At 37.5% G+C, this 18,526-nt stretch overlaps 1 protein-coding gene across 22 annotated transcripts in view; it reads right to left on the bottom strand.

The window, feature by feature from the left end:
- LOC108599566 (polyhomeotic-proximal chromatin protein) overlaps positions 1-18,526 on the bottom strand; it is an 89,136-nt gene that overhangs the window by 13,249 nt on the left and 57,361 nt on the right. For 19 of the 22 annotated variants that reach the window (XM_017986472.2, XM_017986471.2, XM_017986464.2 and 16 more), the window contains 3 exons: positions 15,611-15,646; positions 3,939-4,223; positions 1,902-2,135 (listed from right to left, as the gene is read on the bottom strand). The exons of 1 other annotated variant lie outside the window; for it this stretch is intronic. In XM_017986472.2, coding sequence (XP_017841961.1) covers positions 1,902-2,135; positions 3,939-4,223; positions 15,611-15,646 — 555 coding nt within the window. The remainder of the gene's footprint in view (positions 1-1,901; positions 2,136-3,938; positions 4,224-15,610; positions 15,647-18,526) is intronic. 2 more of the 22 variants (XM_017986466.2, XM_017986470.2) reach the window with 2 other exon arrangements.

Consider the following 18,526-nt stretch of genomic DNA (forward strand, 5'->3'; position numbering starts at 1 on the left):
TTTCAAATGCACAGCTCGAGCTCGAGTTTGCATTTATTTTCAATATTCTACGCAATGTTGCACAAACGAGTTTATTGCTGTTAACAGCAGATATGCCTTAGTAAGTAGGAATTATGAAATATTGTTGAAAATCTAGTCGAATTCACAAATTCAGCACAACTTGTGCACGTTTGCAATATTTGTTGTGCTTGTGGCTGCTGCCAGTTGCTGCTGCTGCTGCCAGTTGCTGCTGCTGCTGCCAGTTGCTGCTGCTGCATAGTAAATCGAATGCGAACAAGTGCCGCAATAAATAAACAATTGAAATGAAAATACAATTTTCAAGTGGTTTACAGGCAACTACACACACACACACACACACAGACACACATACGCGCACTCTAGCTGGCTCTACCCCACACTTTTACTCTCTACCCTCGTTTTATATTTTTGTGCGGGTGACCCAATACAACAAAACGTATGAAAAAAAAGTTACAGTTCGACATTCAGACAGACAGACAGAACCAATACCGTTGCACTCTGGCACATTTGTGGCACAGACTTTTGTTGACTTATGCAATAAAACTGTCGCGCAAGCTGCAGCAGCAATACGAATATTTTCATTGCCCCACACCCCGCCACAGCCACACCACAGAACTGCTGTTGTATGTTGTAAATCGCAACGTTAGTCCTTTGCGGCAATGTTTGCATTTGTATTTGTGCATTATTAAAACTGAAAATGCACTGGGAATTGCAGTTGCCAATTGGCATTGCTGTCAGTCAGTGCATAGGTTTGAATAATTTTGTATTATTGTCAATTTACGCACACACACACACACGAACACACACGCAAACATTTGTGGCAGACAGCTGTTGTATTAAAAAGGCATAACAATAGCAATAATAGCAAATAAATTTGCATTGGCCCCATAAAGTAGGCAATAGAAATGACGCCCAGTTGACTTGCGAGTTTCATTTGCGACTCGCTGCGACTCGCTGCGCGCATTGTTGACACATAAATCTAAACAAATTCCATTGTTGTTGTTTGTGTGCCACTTCGATTGCATGTTAAGCGCACATTTTGCGCCTTTTTCCCCTTTTCCCACCGCATTTCTTACTACGCTTACGCTGGAGTGAATGCCGCCTTGGCAAAGTGAAATGGCGTGAAAAACTTTCGACGTATAAATGGCCAGCGATAAAGCGTGCTGGGGGATAGGGTTACCTTAAATGACATTTAACGCTTTTTAGTTTATAAAATGCTTTTGTATGGCACGCGACCAGCCAGCCAAGCGAGTCAAGCGGCTGCGACAACAAAAAGGTTTTGCGCATTTTAATGAAGCTCCAGCTCCAACTCCACGCCGCTCATCAAAAATATTTGCATAAATTTTCTCACAAGCAAAGAAACACATAAATATAAAAAGTTTGCGACTCGCCCCTAAAATCAAATGTTTACACGTTCAAACATGCAAAATGGCTAAGGAATTCGAGTTAAATGTTTTGATTTGCGCTCTCTCAAGCGTTCGAAGGTGGCGTTTGCTTTAGGGCGTAACGCATAAAGTTTCAAAGTAATTGAATTGATTTGCACATATTAGTTAAATCGCAATACAAGCTAATTAAATTTTATAATGATTTATGCATTTCATTTTTTATTTACTACAGCGTTCATTAATTAGCTTAAACTAAAACATAAACTACTTTTTTTTAATGCTAACAATGCAACAGCAGTAGCTGCTTCATTATGTGGCAATCCCTGACGCTGTTTGAGATAAAAAATTATAGCTGAGCCAGCTAAGAAACCGAAACTGAAACCAAACTCAGGGCACGTATATTTCAATTGTTTGCAATGCTCGAGCAAATTTTTTCCTAGTTGTTTATTTTATTATAATTTATTTCTAGCTCGCTCGCTCGCTGCTGCCAAAACTCACAATGCTGAGCACATTCTGTGGGGTGTTTGGAGTTTCTTGCTCCATGGCGTGTCCATTTGTTAGAGATGCGGGTGGTTGCTGCTGCTGCTGCGTGACCAGCGTTGTGGCTGTTGTTGTGCCAGCGACAGTTACGGCTGCTGTTGCTGCTGCTGCTGCTGTTGATGCAGCGTTCCCATTGCTAATGCTGCCATTGTACTGTGTCTGTTGTTGTTGTTGTTGTGTTGACAGATTTGTCTGTGATAAATTTGCGGATAACAACAAGGATTTGCGTTTTAGTTAGCGCCACCAGAGCTTTTGCTTTTGTGGACAGTTTAAGTGTGTGTATGTGTGTGTGTGTGTGTGTGAACTAAGACAGGCAGTACCAACACCAATAATACTTGGGGCATTATAATAAATATTATCATTGCACAGATTAGTTTGCAGTTTCATGCCTTTATACCATTTAAATAGCTGAGCCATACATATAAAATTTGTGATATTAACAATATGTAGCTTAGTCTAATATATGAGAAGTGGCCAACAATAAATTGAAATCATAGAGCCACAAATTATAGAGTAAAATAGTCATCAAGACAGCAACATGCGAGCAACACATATAAATATTAAGTTTATTTTAAAACGCACCACAGTGCGTATGCGTAATTTAGTTTTAAGTCGCACTTAGTTTTTTGCCATCATTTGCACATCAATCATTTGTCATAAAGCCAAACGTGTATCAGTTCACATTTCTTTGCTTCTGTTTCTGCTCAGCTCGAGATGCGAGTTCATGTTTATGCATGATTTATGTTTTATTTATGGCAGTCAGGACTGTAGCAATAGTTTGCTTCATTAATATTGAATTTGTTAGTTGGGCGTGCGCTCTGACGTTTAATTGATTGGCAAGATGTGCAGACAGTCGCTTCAAATTAATTGCCAGGCAATAAGTTTAAGCCAATTCAAATAAATTCAACAACATGTTTCATATGTGTGTGTCTATGTGTGTCTATGTGTGTGTGTGTGTGCAATACATTAATTTGCATTTGCAAGTTGCCTTAGGTTATATTATTATTGCCTTTTACCTTCAAACCAAAACATTCCATTTAAATTGCCATTTAATTGCTCTAATTACACAAAATAATTGCTAAACAATGCAAGACAATATTTGATATAAAATATTTGTTTATATGTGGATACGGCTTGCAACATTTAAATACCATTTGAAATATACGGTGAGTTTGTTTCGTTTCATACTGCACAACGGGGCGTATGCGTATCATAAACGTTAAATACATATATAAAGTTTCGATACAGTAAATACATAAATAGTGTGTGTGTGTGTATATTAATGTATGCGTATAATTAAACTACAAAAAAAAGTTTAACAACAATAGCGAGCGAGCGAGCGAGCAACAATAATGAAATATTTGATTATTTATTATGGGCACACACAGCTTTGGGCCAAAACGTGTAAAAGTGTGTGTGTGTGTGTCGCACACAAATTAAAGCTTTTGGGGGCTGTTACATTATTCAAATGCACGAATCAATTTTCATAAGCAAATACAACAAACAGCAAAAACCAATTAGCAGCAAATCAACAACAACAAACACAACGAAAATAATTTGTGCAGCATTTTGATTTAAAATATTTAAATTTGCATAATAAAAACCTAATTTAACAAAATTTGTGTAGCAAAAAAATGAGAATTAAACTGCAAGCTACAGAGTAAACAAGCTATGCATAAATGTATGTGTGTGTGTGTGTGTGTGTGTGTGTGTGCGTGCTTTTGTTGCTTGTTTAGCAACTCAAGCGTTTATAGCATTCGAGTTTGAAGTGCATGCTCGTGCATAGTTCTAGGCACAAGCATAGACTACAAATGCCAAATGCAATCAAAGCCAGAGACCAAACCAACCCAAACGTATGAAAAAAAAAAGAAACAAGTAGAAGCCAAAAACCAAACAAAGTGCTACAAATGCAGTTCAAAATACAAACAAACAGACATAGAATTGTTAGGCAAGAATGATTGTGTGTGTGTGTGCGTGTGTGTGTGGTAAACTCACCTTTTGTTGCATATACAAAGGCGCGGCGGCCACTGCATCGGCTGCGCTCGTTGCCACTGCAGCAGCTGTGGGCGTGGTGGCAACTGCAGCGCCCGGATTGCCCGCCGTTGAGGATTCACTTACAGCTGCTGCCGCCTTTAGCTGCAGTCCTGGCTGCTCAGCTTTGATGGCAGCCGCCGTCACAGGCGCACCAGCAGCGGCAGCGGCTGCAGCGGCCGCAGCTGCTGGCCCAGCATAGCCCGCTGGCGCGCCCTGAAATGGCGGCACACCAGTCTGCACCATGTGCTAAAGTAAGAGAGAGAGAGAGATAGAAAGAGAGAGAGAGTATAAGGTTAGTATGAAAATAAATGTTAAAGCGCAGTCAAAATAAATATTAAACTTTATGTTGACACAATTCATTGCTAAACAAAAAAAAGTGCAAAATGAAATCCATGCCACCCGGCGTATACTTTATATGTCGCTAAGCTACAAACAACGCAACGCAGTTTTAAATTGCAATTTTTATTTGTATAAATTTTGGACATTATTTTGCTTGGGTTACCTGCCCACACACACACACACAAGCGACTGTCAGCAGCTATGAAATATGCAAAATTTGCAGCTTATTGTAGCTAAATAAACGCCCACGCCCACACCCAAGCGCCACACACACACACAAACATTTTGTCAGCAAAAGTTTTTGTCATTTTAAACAAGGACTATGTCTGTGTGTGTGTGTGTGTGTGTGTTTTCTAGTCGTAGTAAGATTATCATGTGAGTGGCATTTTAATATGTTTTGCTGTAAAACTGTTGGCCCATTGTGTTGCTGGCATTTACTTTAGTCATTTGATGTTTATGCTACTTCAAAACAACATGAAATGACTATTAATATTTGAGATTTGACTAAATCACAGTTGTTGGGATTTAAATATTGCTATAGATAAAAACTAATGTTGCATAAATTGCATATAAAAGAGCTGGGACTTTTTGAATTGACAAATGTGCGCAATATGTAAAGAATTTTGTTGTTTTGTGATTTTGGCTTTGAGATTGGCCTGGAATCAATCATTTTTAATTAGCATGCAACACAAAGTGCCTAAGAATAGCCCAAGGCACATCAAAGTTAACAGCAATGTGCTTATAGCCTCATTGGCACACACACATATACAGCAAGCGCTTTTTGGCAACGAACTGGCATAGACTGGGCTGTGCCTCCTCTGGCCGCTCTTCCGCATTGCGAATGCTCAACGATTTGTGCTGCTGAAAAATTAGCTTGTTAATTAAATGCAAGCAATATGACATGTTGAGTTGTGTTTGCTGCTGCTGCTCTGATGTAATCCAACGTTGCGCATACGCCGCATGTGCCGACATGCTACTTGTCGTCTGAGCTAATATTCTATGCTTAGCTAAAAAACATATATATAAAAAGTCATGTCATGTTAAATCTGCATAAAAATTCTTTCGCTATGAAAATTTGACAAACGGCAACATGGCGACAATTTTGCTTAATGTAATGACAGCAAATTATGCACTTGTTAAAATAAAAACATGTCACAGACTCGAGACTCTGCAGCAATTATTATTGCAGTGTTTTTTTTAATACACTGCCTGCAATTGTTGAATATTTTGCATTTAAACTGCGAACTCTCGAGTGCTTTTATTTTTATGAAAAGAGACTGCGCAAATATTTGAGCCGTTCTATAGCAATTTGCATGCGCTTCAGCCTCCAGTCTGCCTGCCTGCCAAAATTTCAACCCCTCCCCCACTCTGACCAAGCTGCGCTGCACTTCTGACAATTGTCGGCAGCTGGCGGCTTCGGGTTGGTTTTATTGACTGGCGTCGTTTGTTGTTTTTGGAACGTTTTCAACAAAACACTTTACGCTTTTCATTTTTTTGCAACAGTTGCCGTTGCCGTTGCCGTCGCTGCACTTTCAAGTGGCATACAAAATATGCGAGCTATTGGCCTAACAATTTTTTCATTAAATTTATGCATTACACTCAAGGCAAGCACATGGGGCTGCTGCTGCTGCTGCTGCTGCTGCTACGTTGCATATTTAATGTCACATGTCATCAGCTGATTGATGACACAAATTGCTTGAGAAATGTGTGAAAATATTTTTATGTCAAATTACAGCAGTGAGAGCGACAAGTGACAATTTTAATATTAAGTTTGTAATATTTATATATATATAACACATATATATGCACACAGCATATTAATAAACAATGACGCGAGCAACTATTTGGGGCCAAAACTTTTTGTGTGCTTGGCACATGTTTTCAAGTTTGAACCTGACACAGTGAAAATGAGCAATTGATCAATTGCTCAATACTGTTTTGCTGCTGACGCAATAGACGCCCAATTTTGGTCAAATGCATTGGCAAATTTGGGGCGCTGGCAAGACACGTTTTATACACCAAACCGACCCGGCCAAGAGCCAGCGGACATGGCCAATTCAAGTTGCGTCGTGTCGTGTCGCGTTGTGTTTTGTGCTGTGCTGTGCTGTGGCGCATGCCAATTAAACGAGAGCGGCAGTCAGGCAGGCAATTCAATTGAAATTGAAATGGAAATCGAAATTGAAATTTTGTTCAAATACGCGTCGATTGTTTAACTTTGTTCGTTATCGCAACATCGCATTCACTTGGAATATCCAATGATTGCTCAATGGCTGCGAGCTGCGAAGCTCTGCAATTCACAATTTGTCACTGCAGCAGCTGCAATTGACCGGATGAAGGTCATCAGCAGCTACATCAAGCTGCTGTCAATTCAATTAACAAAGCAATTTGCCAAAACTCAATTCGTCTCAGTTGAGATTAGCATATATAGCATATATAGTATGCACTTGGTTTGCTAACTCGGCAAAGTTATTTGGAATTAGTGCAACCAGCTGAGCTGCTGCTGCTGCAACGTTAGAGCTTCAGCTACTGGGCTTACAATTTGACGCTGGCTGGGAGCGGAAATTATAGTGAAAGCGTGTTGAAGTGAAAAAGGATGAATGTTGCCATAGCTGCTGCGTTGGCTCTTGTACATATATTTATGCATGTGAGTTGCCAACGGCAACATGACATGTAATATGACGACAGCAGCTGCCACTGCCACACGTTGTTGCAACTGTGTAGGTGTCAACTACAAGCGAGCGCACGCCGGAAATTTATTTCAAAATACAAAATGCTCGACAAGTTCTAACTACATCCTTTTTAATAAGTGCACACTGTACGGCTGTAGTAACAAATTAGTGACTACGCTGCGTATGCTTAATATGTGTTGCCTGCTTAGCAACATGCATGCAATCAAAAAGTTAATTGAATTCTGCCCAGCAACATACAAAACTGTCAAGCGATAAAAGCCAAAGCAGCAGCCGCCAGCAATATTTATAAACACTCAAATAAGTATTTTGACATGCTAAAATTGCTTACAAGCTCAGCTCGAAGCTTGAGCAATGTTTGTTTAGCTTAAAAAATTTCATAGCTAGTTAACAATTTGTTAGCTTAATCGAATTAAATGCGAATAATTAATACAAATTGCCGCTACAATTTTATTCTAAGCAACTCAAAGTTTGTACTTTGAGTAAAAATAAATCTATATAGCCAGCAATTTGTCATTTTAGTTATGACGCAAACAATTACGTATTCTATTGAGAATATATTTCTTCAACAAAAACTAATAAAAGGCAGCAGCAACAATTTTTATGCTTTGAATTCCCAGCTGGGTTTTTATGCTGCACACAAATTATTTAGTTGCTCACTTAGCTAGTTTTGCGTACTTTCTCTATTATAGCAGAAGCGATTTTTATCTGCATTCTTAATGTGGTCAACTCACACACACACACACACAACTACACACAATGCCATTTGCTTATTGTAGTTTCATAGTTTATGAATGAAACTAACGCTGCAGGCAACGGTAAAACCCAAGTCAGTTGCAGGTGTGCGGCAGTAACAACAACAATAAAGCAAAGCCACAATAATAACAAAACAAAACAAATAAAAATTGCAAACTGTGTTGGCCCTAAACGGCAAAAGCAGGCCTGTAACTTTGGCTTAGGCCACAAACCGGTTGGAGCGGCGTTTGTAAGTTAAGAGTCAAGTTTGCCGACTGCGGCGCATCTGCAAAAAGTTTTTATGCCAAACCAAACGTCGGAGTGTCTAACCAAACGCTGTATAGAGAGGAGGCTGCTCAGCAGAGCTGGGAAACTATCGATGGAACTATCGAGGTATTGAATTTGTAGCTTTCTGAGGCAGCATCGATAGTGAAAAATTTTTAAATGCGCACATGCTTCTATTTTTGCAAAGAAATTCATGGATTGAATAATATTTGTTAAAACAAATAATTCGAACTCTCTTCTTTTGTTACAGAGTTGATCTCCCATTAAGTTTCTTAGTTTCGTACACTTTAATTTTCTTTTTTTTGTTAGGGAGTTGATCTTCCATTGAGTTTCCTATGTTATGTTAGGTAAAAATTCTTTGTACATCACACTGAAGTGATAAATTTGCTCTCTTATATATTTAGTTAAACTTTTATATCATTAAATATAAAAAATATTCCTTATAACATTCAAAATTGCTTATAGAAAAAAACGATACTATCGATAGTATTGAATCTTCGCTCTCGAAACAACGAAAATATCGTATCGGGCACACTATCGATAGTTTGCCAGCTCTAGGCTGCATTTAAATGTGGTTGCAGCTATTTTCATTATTATTTGTGTGTCACCGGCCCAGCAGTGGCAGTTGCTGTTATTAATGGCACAACCAAAGCTGAAGATGTCGCCATTGGTGTAGAAGCAGCAGATGATGATGATGAAGCTGATGCTGCTTCTAATGCAACTGCATTGCCATTTAAATGGAATTCACTGAGCATGTTGTAAGCCAAGCCTTTTGCGCTGCCATCAATCGCAGCCAAGTTTAGAGCTTCGTGCGCTTCGTTCGCTGTTACACCCACTAAAGAGCTAAAACCTTAATGCCAATGGAAACGTGAGAATGTCGCTGAAGAAGCTGCACTTTCCCGATTTATATCGCTAAATTTTTAGTTTGTCTGTAGACAAACGCCAACGTGAGTGGAAAATTAAATAATTGAAAAGCGAACACAATGCAGCGCACTAGCGAAAAAGCTGCCAAAGGTCGTAAAATGCCAGCGGGCTAAGCTAAAAAAAAAAGAAAAGGAAAAGCCAACTTAAGCCACCAGTAGTCAAAGCAAATGCATTGTGATTATTCACTGACTTAGCGTAAAATGAAAATGAAATTGCCCATTGGCCTCGCTTATATAAAAGTTTGTAGCACTATTTATATAGTTATATAAATCAGCAGCAGCAAAATCAATAAAAATAAATGAAGACAAATATCAAAAGTACACACTGCCAAAATAAAAATCTACACGTTCTTTGCCTTGTCAACAAAACAAAGCAAATGCGAATGTGACGACGACGCACACACTGAGCGCAAAAAGTATATATATCAACATTCATATGTACAAATAAAACGCGTGCAAATACAACAAGTTCGAGTACAAAATGTCGTTGAGTTTTTTTTCGTATTTAGAAGCAAATGTTTAGCTATGCAAATGGCGTCCCAATGCCCAGCGGCAATAACAAAAATGAAAAAAGAAGCAGCAGAGCGAGCGACTTGAATTATGGCAGCCAAAAGATGCGTTGACAGGCGAAAAGTGACAACAAAAATAATTATAAAAATACAACAACAATAATAAAAACCACAACAAATGATGCGCACATGCTCTAAAGGTGCCTGTCAATTCGAGTGAACATCAAAAAGTAAAAAACGCAGAAAATTGCTTTTTTTTTTCAATTTTATTTTTAACACTTTTTGTCTTGTGTCACTTAAAATGAGGGCACAGACGCATTTAATAATTGCTCAACTATTTAAAAAAATAAAGTTATGCATTTAATTTAAATACTGAGCGAGCATACAAAGCTACAAATTTTCATAAAAGTTTAACAAGCGAATTTCCTTTTAAATTTTATTTTTAACATTTGCGCTTGTTGCTTGTCACATTTAATAATTGCTGCATAACATATTTATATATAAAGTTGTGTATTTTATATTTTATAAGCACAAGCTAAAAATTTGTTTACACTTAATGTAAGTTGTTTAAATTTAGCGAATTTCTTCTAACATTTGCGCTTGTCATTGTTTGAATATATAATTTAATTTTAATATTTTAAATAATACAAGCTGCCACATTTTCTAAAGCAGCAGCAGCTGCAATTAGAACTCATTAGTTGGAAAAGCTGACCTAAAATTTCCATTACATTTCCCCAGTCGCATTCACTTGAAGTATGGCCCATCATATTTAAGTTTTATTGTCAACACGCGTTTATTTTAGCTTTGTTTGCGACCACGAAAGCGTGTCCAACAACGAAAAGGGCCAAAACATATTTTCCAACATTAGCCTCGAGGCTGCTGCGGCTGCTTGGAAAAGTAAAAACATTTGCCAACTGATTTATGGCATTTAAAAATATATAAGTAAACAAAATTTGTGTGGAATGCGCTCTATTTATTTATGCATAAGTATGCGTGCGTGCATAAATCTTAATCATATAAGAGAGAGACTGCAACTATATTGAATTACTGAAGCAAAGCGATTTGGCAAAAATAATCGAAAGTTGGGCAACTGGAAACACCAGTTGCTATGACAATTTGCGATTTCTTTTTGTCAACTGCTGCAGAGTCCAATGAAGCCAATAATATCGCATTACAGGCACAAATGATATGAGCAGAGGAGTGGGCGGGGTGGCAACTGTTAGGAGTGGACAAGCGTATTAAACGAAAAGTGACTGCGATTGAACAACAATGACAAAAGAGCAAACAAGCAGCAACAACACACACACACACACACACATTGAAATAGATATACAATCTATACTTGTGCCGTTATGTTAGAGCTATTGGCTTGCCTGTTGGTTTTGATTGATTTGCTTGCGCATTAAATGCAATCAGCTGGCCACGCCCACGCACGTCACGTCACATGATGTGGGTGGGGGTGGGGTGAGCTATAAATCAAGCCGTATAGCAATCAATGGCAACACCTGACAACGTTTAACCTTTAAGGCGCGATAAGGTTTCAGTGTTTTTATTTGTATCCAAACACGCAAGCCTCAAAGTAAAGCTTTGTGCTGGCTTATTAACTAACTTGTTTGTTAGTTTGTGCACACACACACACACACAAACATTTAATGTGTGTATATATAGGTTAAAGTACAAACAAACAACGCCTCAGGGCGGAAGCAACTTACGGCAAAAAACAAAAGCTCACTTCCGCCCCCGCGCACAAAACTTATGAAATATAAATGAGCTATTGCTCTATAGAGGGGGGCAAATTACACGCACTGCAAGTGTAAGTGGGCGTGGCAGTCATATAAAGTGCGCGTTATGGCTTGTTGTTGTTGTAGAATTTTGGGCTGCTTTAAAGCACGCAGCACGCAAGCCAAACTACGCTGCGTATACGCAATTTACAAACAGGCTGCCATTAACGTTAAGCGGCTTAGTTAAAACTAAATGCTTTGGCACACGTTGTGCTGCATTTTCCACTACTCTAAGGGTTTTTCCACAATTTCTACGCTTTTCACACTTGTAAATCAATTAATTTCACAGCTTGACCAGCCCCAACCCCTGCTGCTGGCTCAAAGCGTAAGCGTGCTGAGCCTAAGCTCAAAACGCTCGACTGGCCAAACAAGGATTTAGCATGCGCCTGAGTGTGTGTGGAAGCCCCAGCAGTGTGTGAACTATTTTATTGGCTGCCAGTTGCTGCTGCTGTTGCTGCTTTTGTTATTGCTGTTGGGTAAATTGCTGCTTAGTTTTGTGTATGGGCCGCACGCTTGGGCGCACGTTGCTGAAATGTTTGTGCTGTAATTAATACTCAGACTCTGTAGTAGCTTTGCCATAAATGGGTCAATTGCGTGTGTTTATGTTTGCAATCGGCGCATAAGAAATGTAATTATTGTTGATTTGCTTATTGCATTTAGTTGGTCGTGTAAAATGCGATTTAATAGTGAGCAGGCATGGCCAAGTGTGCTCATCAACACACTTGGCCCAAAGGCTGGGGCTTGAGTGCTCAACTAGCTGCTGGCATAATAAAAATGGCTGGGACTGGGTAATAGCCACAATGACTAAGTAATTGCTTGAACTAGTCTGGCGCACTCTCTCGACTAAGCCAAATTACCTGACGAACGACATGCTTGATGAGCCTTCGTCCCGTTGGGCTGTGCGTCTGTCTGTCATACTCGAGCAAGCTCTTAACACATGTAAAGCTTATCAAGTGCTTGTTGTAAGAACCCTCAGTGGACTGTCTGACTGCGCATAAAATGCGTTTAACACACACACACACACACACACACACAGAGACAATAAAGCGTGTCTGTGGCAATTATCGACGCGACTTTGCTGATTTTACACTTAAAAGCTGCGACGGCAATTAAACGAACTTGACGCACAGACGTTCCAATGCTTTATTTTTATTGCATACGCAGCGGCGTTAAAGCCAAATCGAAATGCTGCTGGTAGCTTAAACATAAAATACACAATTTATTTAAATTTGTGTCTGCAATCAACTTGCGCCTTAACTTAAAGCTAAAACGCTGCTTGTCTTAACGGATCAGGGCATAAGCTCAAGCATTAATTTGCTGTTAACACGTGCATGAATTTCTTCTTCTGTTCGTGTGTGTGTGTGTGTAAAAACAAACAAAACCAAATAAGACATTCCGCATGTCCATGAAAAGCACTCAGCCAGTAAATTAGGTTCATGTCCCAACTAGTTGACCCAAGTCAGCCCCAAAATAAACAAAACACAGTCGAGCGCCAGTTGGCCCAAGAAGCCGTTAGATGCGCTAGCAAGTGGGCGTTGTAGCCAAGGTGGGGTCTGTACTGAACTGGGCAGTTGTGCCGCTTGAGTTGCTCAGCAGCTTTTTGTGGCATGAAATATGGCACAACAACAACAAAAAAAAGAAAAGCTAACAATAGACATAACTACAAGCTTGACTAGTAATAATAATGAAGATATAAACAAATAGCGACTAAAGCGGCAGCGCTTAAATTTTATGCTACTCGTTTGCTACCTTTTGTTGCAAGTTGCGACGTGTCTAGCAACAGCTACAAGTACAAAATGCAATTCGAAACTGGGGGCCAGCTTAACCCTTTGCACTTGGCCCCCAAAGCAATCTCAGCCATAAACTTTACAATGACTTTTCATTCTTTTTATATTTTGCAAGTCTCGGCAACAACAACAAAGGTGCTAACAATGTTTGCTGCATGATTTAATGCGTAATTTTGCAAAAGTTTGCACAGCAGTTTTTCGTTTATAATTTATCATTGCACTTGCAACACACAATTGCGGCAGCATAAATTCTGACCTCAGCTCATTGACACTTGCAAATTTAGTGTTGAGTTACAGCACCCACCACCTGGCCAAGCATTATGGCCTTAATTAAAATTTGCCGCAGCAGCTGAAACTTTGAAGTTGTTAACTTTGTGCTGGGCCCATGATAAATGTGCGCTCTCGACTGTTGTTTTACTATAATTGATGGGGCATGTGAATTTTGTGTCGCCTAATTGCCAATCCAATGCACAAAAAGCTCATCAATATATCAAATAGTTTGCACAAATATTTAACAAAATTGTACATAAAGCTCAAAAATTCAAAAACATGTAACTAATAAATGTGGCCTGCAACACACACTTGCCTCAGCATGCTGTAAATATTTTAGTTATTTATGCAAAATATTTTTAGCAAAGTTCGAGCCACTGCTGGGTTGGGGTAAGGAAATTAATTTAAGCAGCAGCACACTGCTCTGTGTTGCATGCAACAATTTGCAATTTCGAATTGCAATTGCAATTATGCAACACCAGGCTAGAGAGCTTGCCACACATTTTGTGCTGCATTGTAGTTTGTAAGTTTGAACTTATTATTGGCTACTGCTTGTGTGTGCGTGTGTGTGTGTGTGTGTGAAATTCTCTGTTGCTTGAGCATTGTTTGATTGAAATTGATTGATTTTGCATGCGGTTTGATTTAGTGGCTGCTGCTGCAGGTGAGCCAAGCAACGAGGGCCAAGTGCAATTTCTTGTTGTATTTGCAACATTTTGTCGACTCATCTCACTCACACACACACACATGCACACTTTGAAATGCAACGCATGCCAGCTGCACTGACACGCCCTTTTTTATCCGCTATTTGCTGCCATTTGCCACAATATCCTTTAAACTCTCGCTCGCCCTACAAGAGAAAAAAAAAGGAAACTCTTTCAATCTCTATATCTGTTTCTATTTTTATCTCTTTGCCCCCGCTGCCTGCTGTACAGAAATTATCACTCAACGCACATACAGTGCCATTGGAATTTCTATGTAATTGCGTATGGAGCGCTCGTCGTCAGTCAGCGGAGTCGAGCTACGGACCAGCAGCTCTTTAATAAAGATTCTGCTTTTCCTTTTTTTCAGTTTTCTCTCGCTCTTGTGCTGCTCCTCGGTTTTCTTTCATTTCTTTAGGGCACTACCCAACAGTGTCTGTCCGTCCGTCCGTCTGTCTGTGTGTACTTTGTATCTTGTTGCTTTCATGGCTGTTGAGATTTGAGAGCGGTCACCCCATGCTGTGTGCGTATGGCTACTGTCCCGGCGTACCCGTTCTCGTTGCTAAAATTAGACTCCAGACAATCTCGAGGCCTCGCAACACGTTCTCATTAAGCCCCCCACCCGCAATGGCATACAGCACAGCATTTTAATTTGTGGCATTAATGCGTAGTAAATAAGACAGACAGGCACATGACTATATAAGAGACTATAGCAGGTATAAATATGCATTTATGACTGGAAGCCCTTTGTATGCAGCAGAGCAGCAGCTCTTGGCTTGCCAACTTTATAGCAGCAAAATATAAAAAACTTTTTCATAGAAATTACAACACGCACACAAAAAAGTTCTGCATATAGCTGTTGCTATAATAATTTAAATATAATTAAATGCGTGCTCCAAATAAGTTAAAAAGCCAAAACTGACAGCACTTTTAGCTCAAAAACAATTTTTGTTTGTTATTTTAGTGTTAAAAATAGCTGCTGCATAATAATTTAATATAATTAAATCAACTGCTGAATATTAATTTAATATTTTAGATGTGCGACCACAAAAATTCAGCACATTTGGCGGGAAAAACGCCTAATCTGTCAGCACTAACTTCGTAGTCTTACTTGAGCTTAATTTAATGTTTGTTTTTTAATGTCTATTTAGTGCTAAAAATAGCAGCTGAATAATAATTTACTATAATTAAATGTGGTAGCTCAAAAATTCAGCACACTTGGCGGGAAAATCGCCAAATTCGTCAACACTAACTTCATACTCTTACTTGAGCTTAATTTAATGTTTGCTTTTAATGTCCATTTAGTGCTAAAAATAGCTGCTGCATAATAATTTACTATTATTAAATAAGCAACCCTAAAATTTCGCACACTTGGCGGGAAATAACGCCTAAACCCAACAGCATTGAACTTCATTAGTCTTACTTGAGCTTAATTTAATGTTTGTTTTTAATGTCTATTTAGTGCTGAATACAACTGCTGAATATTAATATTTTGAATTTGCGACCTCAAAAATTCAGCACATTTGGCGGGAAAAACGCCTAATCTGTCAGCACTAACTTCACAGTCCTACTTGAGCTTAATTTAATGTTTGTTTTTTATGTCTATTAAGTCATAATACCTCTTCCATTTCATCAGCTGTTGACATGTTACATACCTGCAAATATAAAAGATTTTGTTAAATTAGTTTAAAGCCGCAAAACATTTTTTATTACAGCAATGCAAATTCGCTGGAAATATTATTATTTTTACATTGTTCTTGTGTTGTTTCTTTTTTTATTGCTTTGCCCTTGGGCATTTATTGTGCATATGTAATTAAAAGTTTTTACTAAATTGCTGTGGCCCAAAATAAAAACAAATTCGGTTGCCAAATTGTTTTTCGATACGCACGCAAATTAGTTGCAGTGTTTATAGCTTAGTTTAGTTATTTATGCATATTCAATTTGTTGCACTTTATGCGCATTTTTAATAAACAAAACATTTAACACGCAAAATTGTTGTCGCACAAAATTCAACATAAATCTCCAGTCTGGGCTACGCCTCAAAGGGCAAAACTATTGCGTTTTATAAAATATGCAGTCATATAAAAAAAAAAAATGTAAAGTACAAAATATTTAATGAAATGGCAAACAAATTGTTTAGCAAATGCTTTAAATTATTTAAACAAGACAAAGTTGTTGACATAGCAGCGTCAGCGGAAGCTGCAAAATTGAAGAGAGAACGACAACAAATTGCTTTAACGTTCTCGCTCTCTCTCTGTTGCTCTCCCTCTCTCTCTGGTTGTTTAGGCAGCCTCGTCTGCTCGTTTAATCAGTCTAAATTGACACTGGGGGTCAAATTCATTAAGATAGAAATATTTCGCTTATTTTGTTATTGTTTCTGGTCCCGTCGCTCAGAACTCAGCAGCTGCGCAGGGCGTTGGCTTCTCTTTTTTTTTGCTTACTACTTACGCTATTTACAATTTCGAAAATACATAAATTTCAAAAATAGATAAGCTGCAGGCTAAAATTCCATTAGCGGCGGCAATAGAGAGAGCGAGCATTAGCATATAGACAGACAAGCAAATAATTATTGCTGCTGCTTCCCGGAAAATTCAATGCCATAGATGGGGACAAACAGGAAGTGGCCCAAGTGTGTGTTGCCCAAAAAGAAAAAACTAAGCATTAAATGAAAAATGAACTGAGATTACAATAAAGAGTAAGAGAGAGAGAGCGAGCGAGTCGCGCATGTTACAAGACACGCAGCAATTTATAAATAGCATTTAAAAAGTAAATAATAAATTGTAGTAAAGGTCTGTGCAAACGTCAGGATATGCGTGACTAGCATGCGAAATTAAATATCAACAAAAACACACGATATATACTGTATATAGCTCTGCTGTGGCTTGGAGTGTCAAATGAGGCGATTGCCTTGTCGTCAGTCAGGCCCCGCAAAGTAAATACATAAATAAATGTAATGCCATTTTGCAGCAACAAAAGCAACAAGAACAAAAACAAAAACGTAATAGCAAATGCTGAAGAGGGAATCAGAAACATTTATTTTATTTATTTTGGTCTTGGCTCAAGGCACTGCCAAAGCCTGTGTATTATGCCAATGCTCAAAGAGCTGACTTAACACAGATGTAGCGCATGTGTGTGTGTATTAGTGTGCGTGTGCGTGTGTGCGTAGGCGTTGATGAAGTGCACATGTCTGCAAGTATGAAGTGTAATGGCAACAGATGCTGCGTTAAGCATTTTCTATAAATGAAGCTGCTGCCAAAATACACTGTGCGAAATTAAGCAGCAATTTTATTAAATAAATAATAAATAATAGCATAACTAACGCTGCTGAGTGCTAGCTGCTATATAAAAAAATATAATTTAATGTTATATAATTTTATTTATTTAATAACAAATATGACTAGTCGTTAGTCAACATGAAAATGATTACTAAATGTATTTAAAATTAAATAAGTACTTTAAATTATATTGTATTTTATTCTATAAGCTAACATATTGATTTTATGTTATCTTATATATTTTCATGTAATTTTATTTATATATTTTCATGTATTTTTATTTATATATTTTCATGTATTTTTATTTATATATTTTCATGTATTTTTATTTATATATTTTTTTATATATATTTATTATATTTTTGTAATATTTTTTTATTTATTATATTTTTTTTATATTATTATTTATATTTTTTTATATATATTTATTTATATTTTTTTATATATATTTATTTTATATTTTTTTATATATATTTTATTTATATTTTTTCATGTATTTTTATTTATATATTTTTATTATTTTTATTTGTATATTTTTATTCCATTTTCAGCAGTGTATTTATTTATTATATTTTATATATATATTTTTATTTATATGATTTTTATAAATATTTTTATTTTTATATTTTTATTTTATATATTTTTATTTATATATTTTGATATATATATTTTTCTAAATATTTTTCTTATATTTATTTAATATTCTCAGTGTCAGCCACACCCAAAATTTGTTGCAATTACTGGCATTGGCTTTGATGATGCTGAACATGTTTTTATATTAATTTTGCTGCTTAGCTGTGGCTTACATATGTTTTCACCGTTATCGTACAATGCATTGTCTTTTAATCTTTAGAAACACGTTTTGAGCTGAGGTAAGCATATTATTTTTACAAATGCTTGCTAATTTGTTTAAATTAAGTTATTAATGCAAGCTCAGGCAGCAGCTGCACAATATTAACATGAAATATGCATTACAATTTATATAAATAAAACAGACCTGACAAACTGGCCCACTTGCCAATTGAAATTAGGCTAAGCTAATTGACAATATAAATTCCAAGCCAAGCCAACAACAATTGAGTGTAGCCCGAATTGCCGCTTTATTAGTTTTTTCACACACACTAAAGGCAGCAACAAAAAAATAAATAAAAAGCAGTAGCAACAACTACAAATTAGTGTTTACATGTATTAGAGTGTGTGTGTGTGTGTTGAATTCGCGTGTTAGTTGCGCATTAAATTTGCTGGCAGGACATGCAGCAA

Source organism: Drosophila busckii, chromosome 3L (assembly GCF_011750605.1).
Source record: "Drosophila busckii strain San Diego stock center, stock number 13000-0081.31 chromosome 3L, ASM1175060v1, whole genome shotgun sequence".
NCBI lineage: Eukaryota > Metazoa > Arthropoda > Insecta > Diptera > Drosophilidae > Drosophila > Drosophila busckii.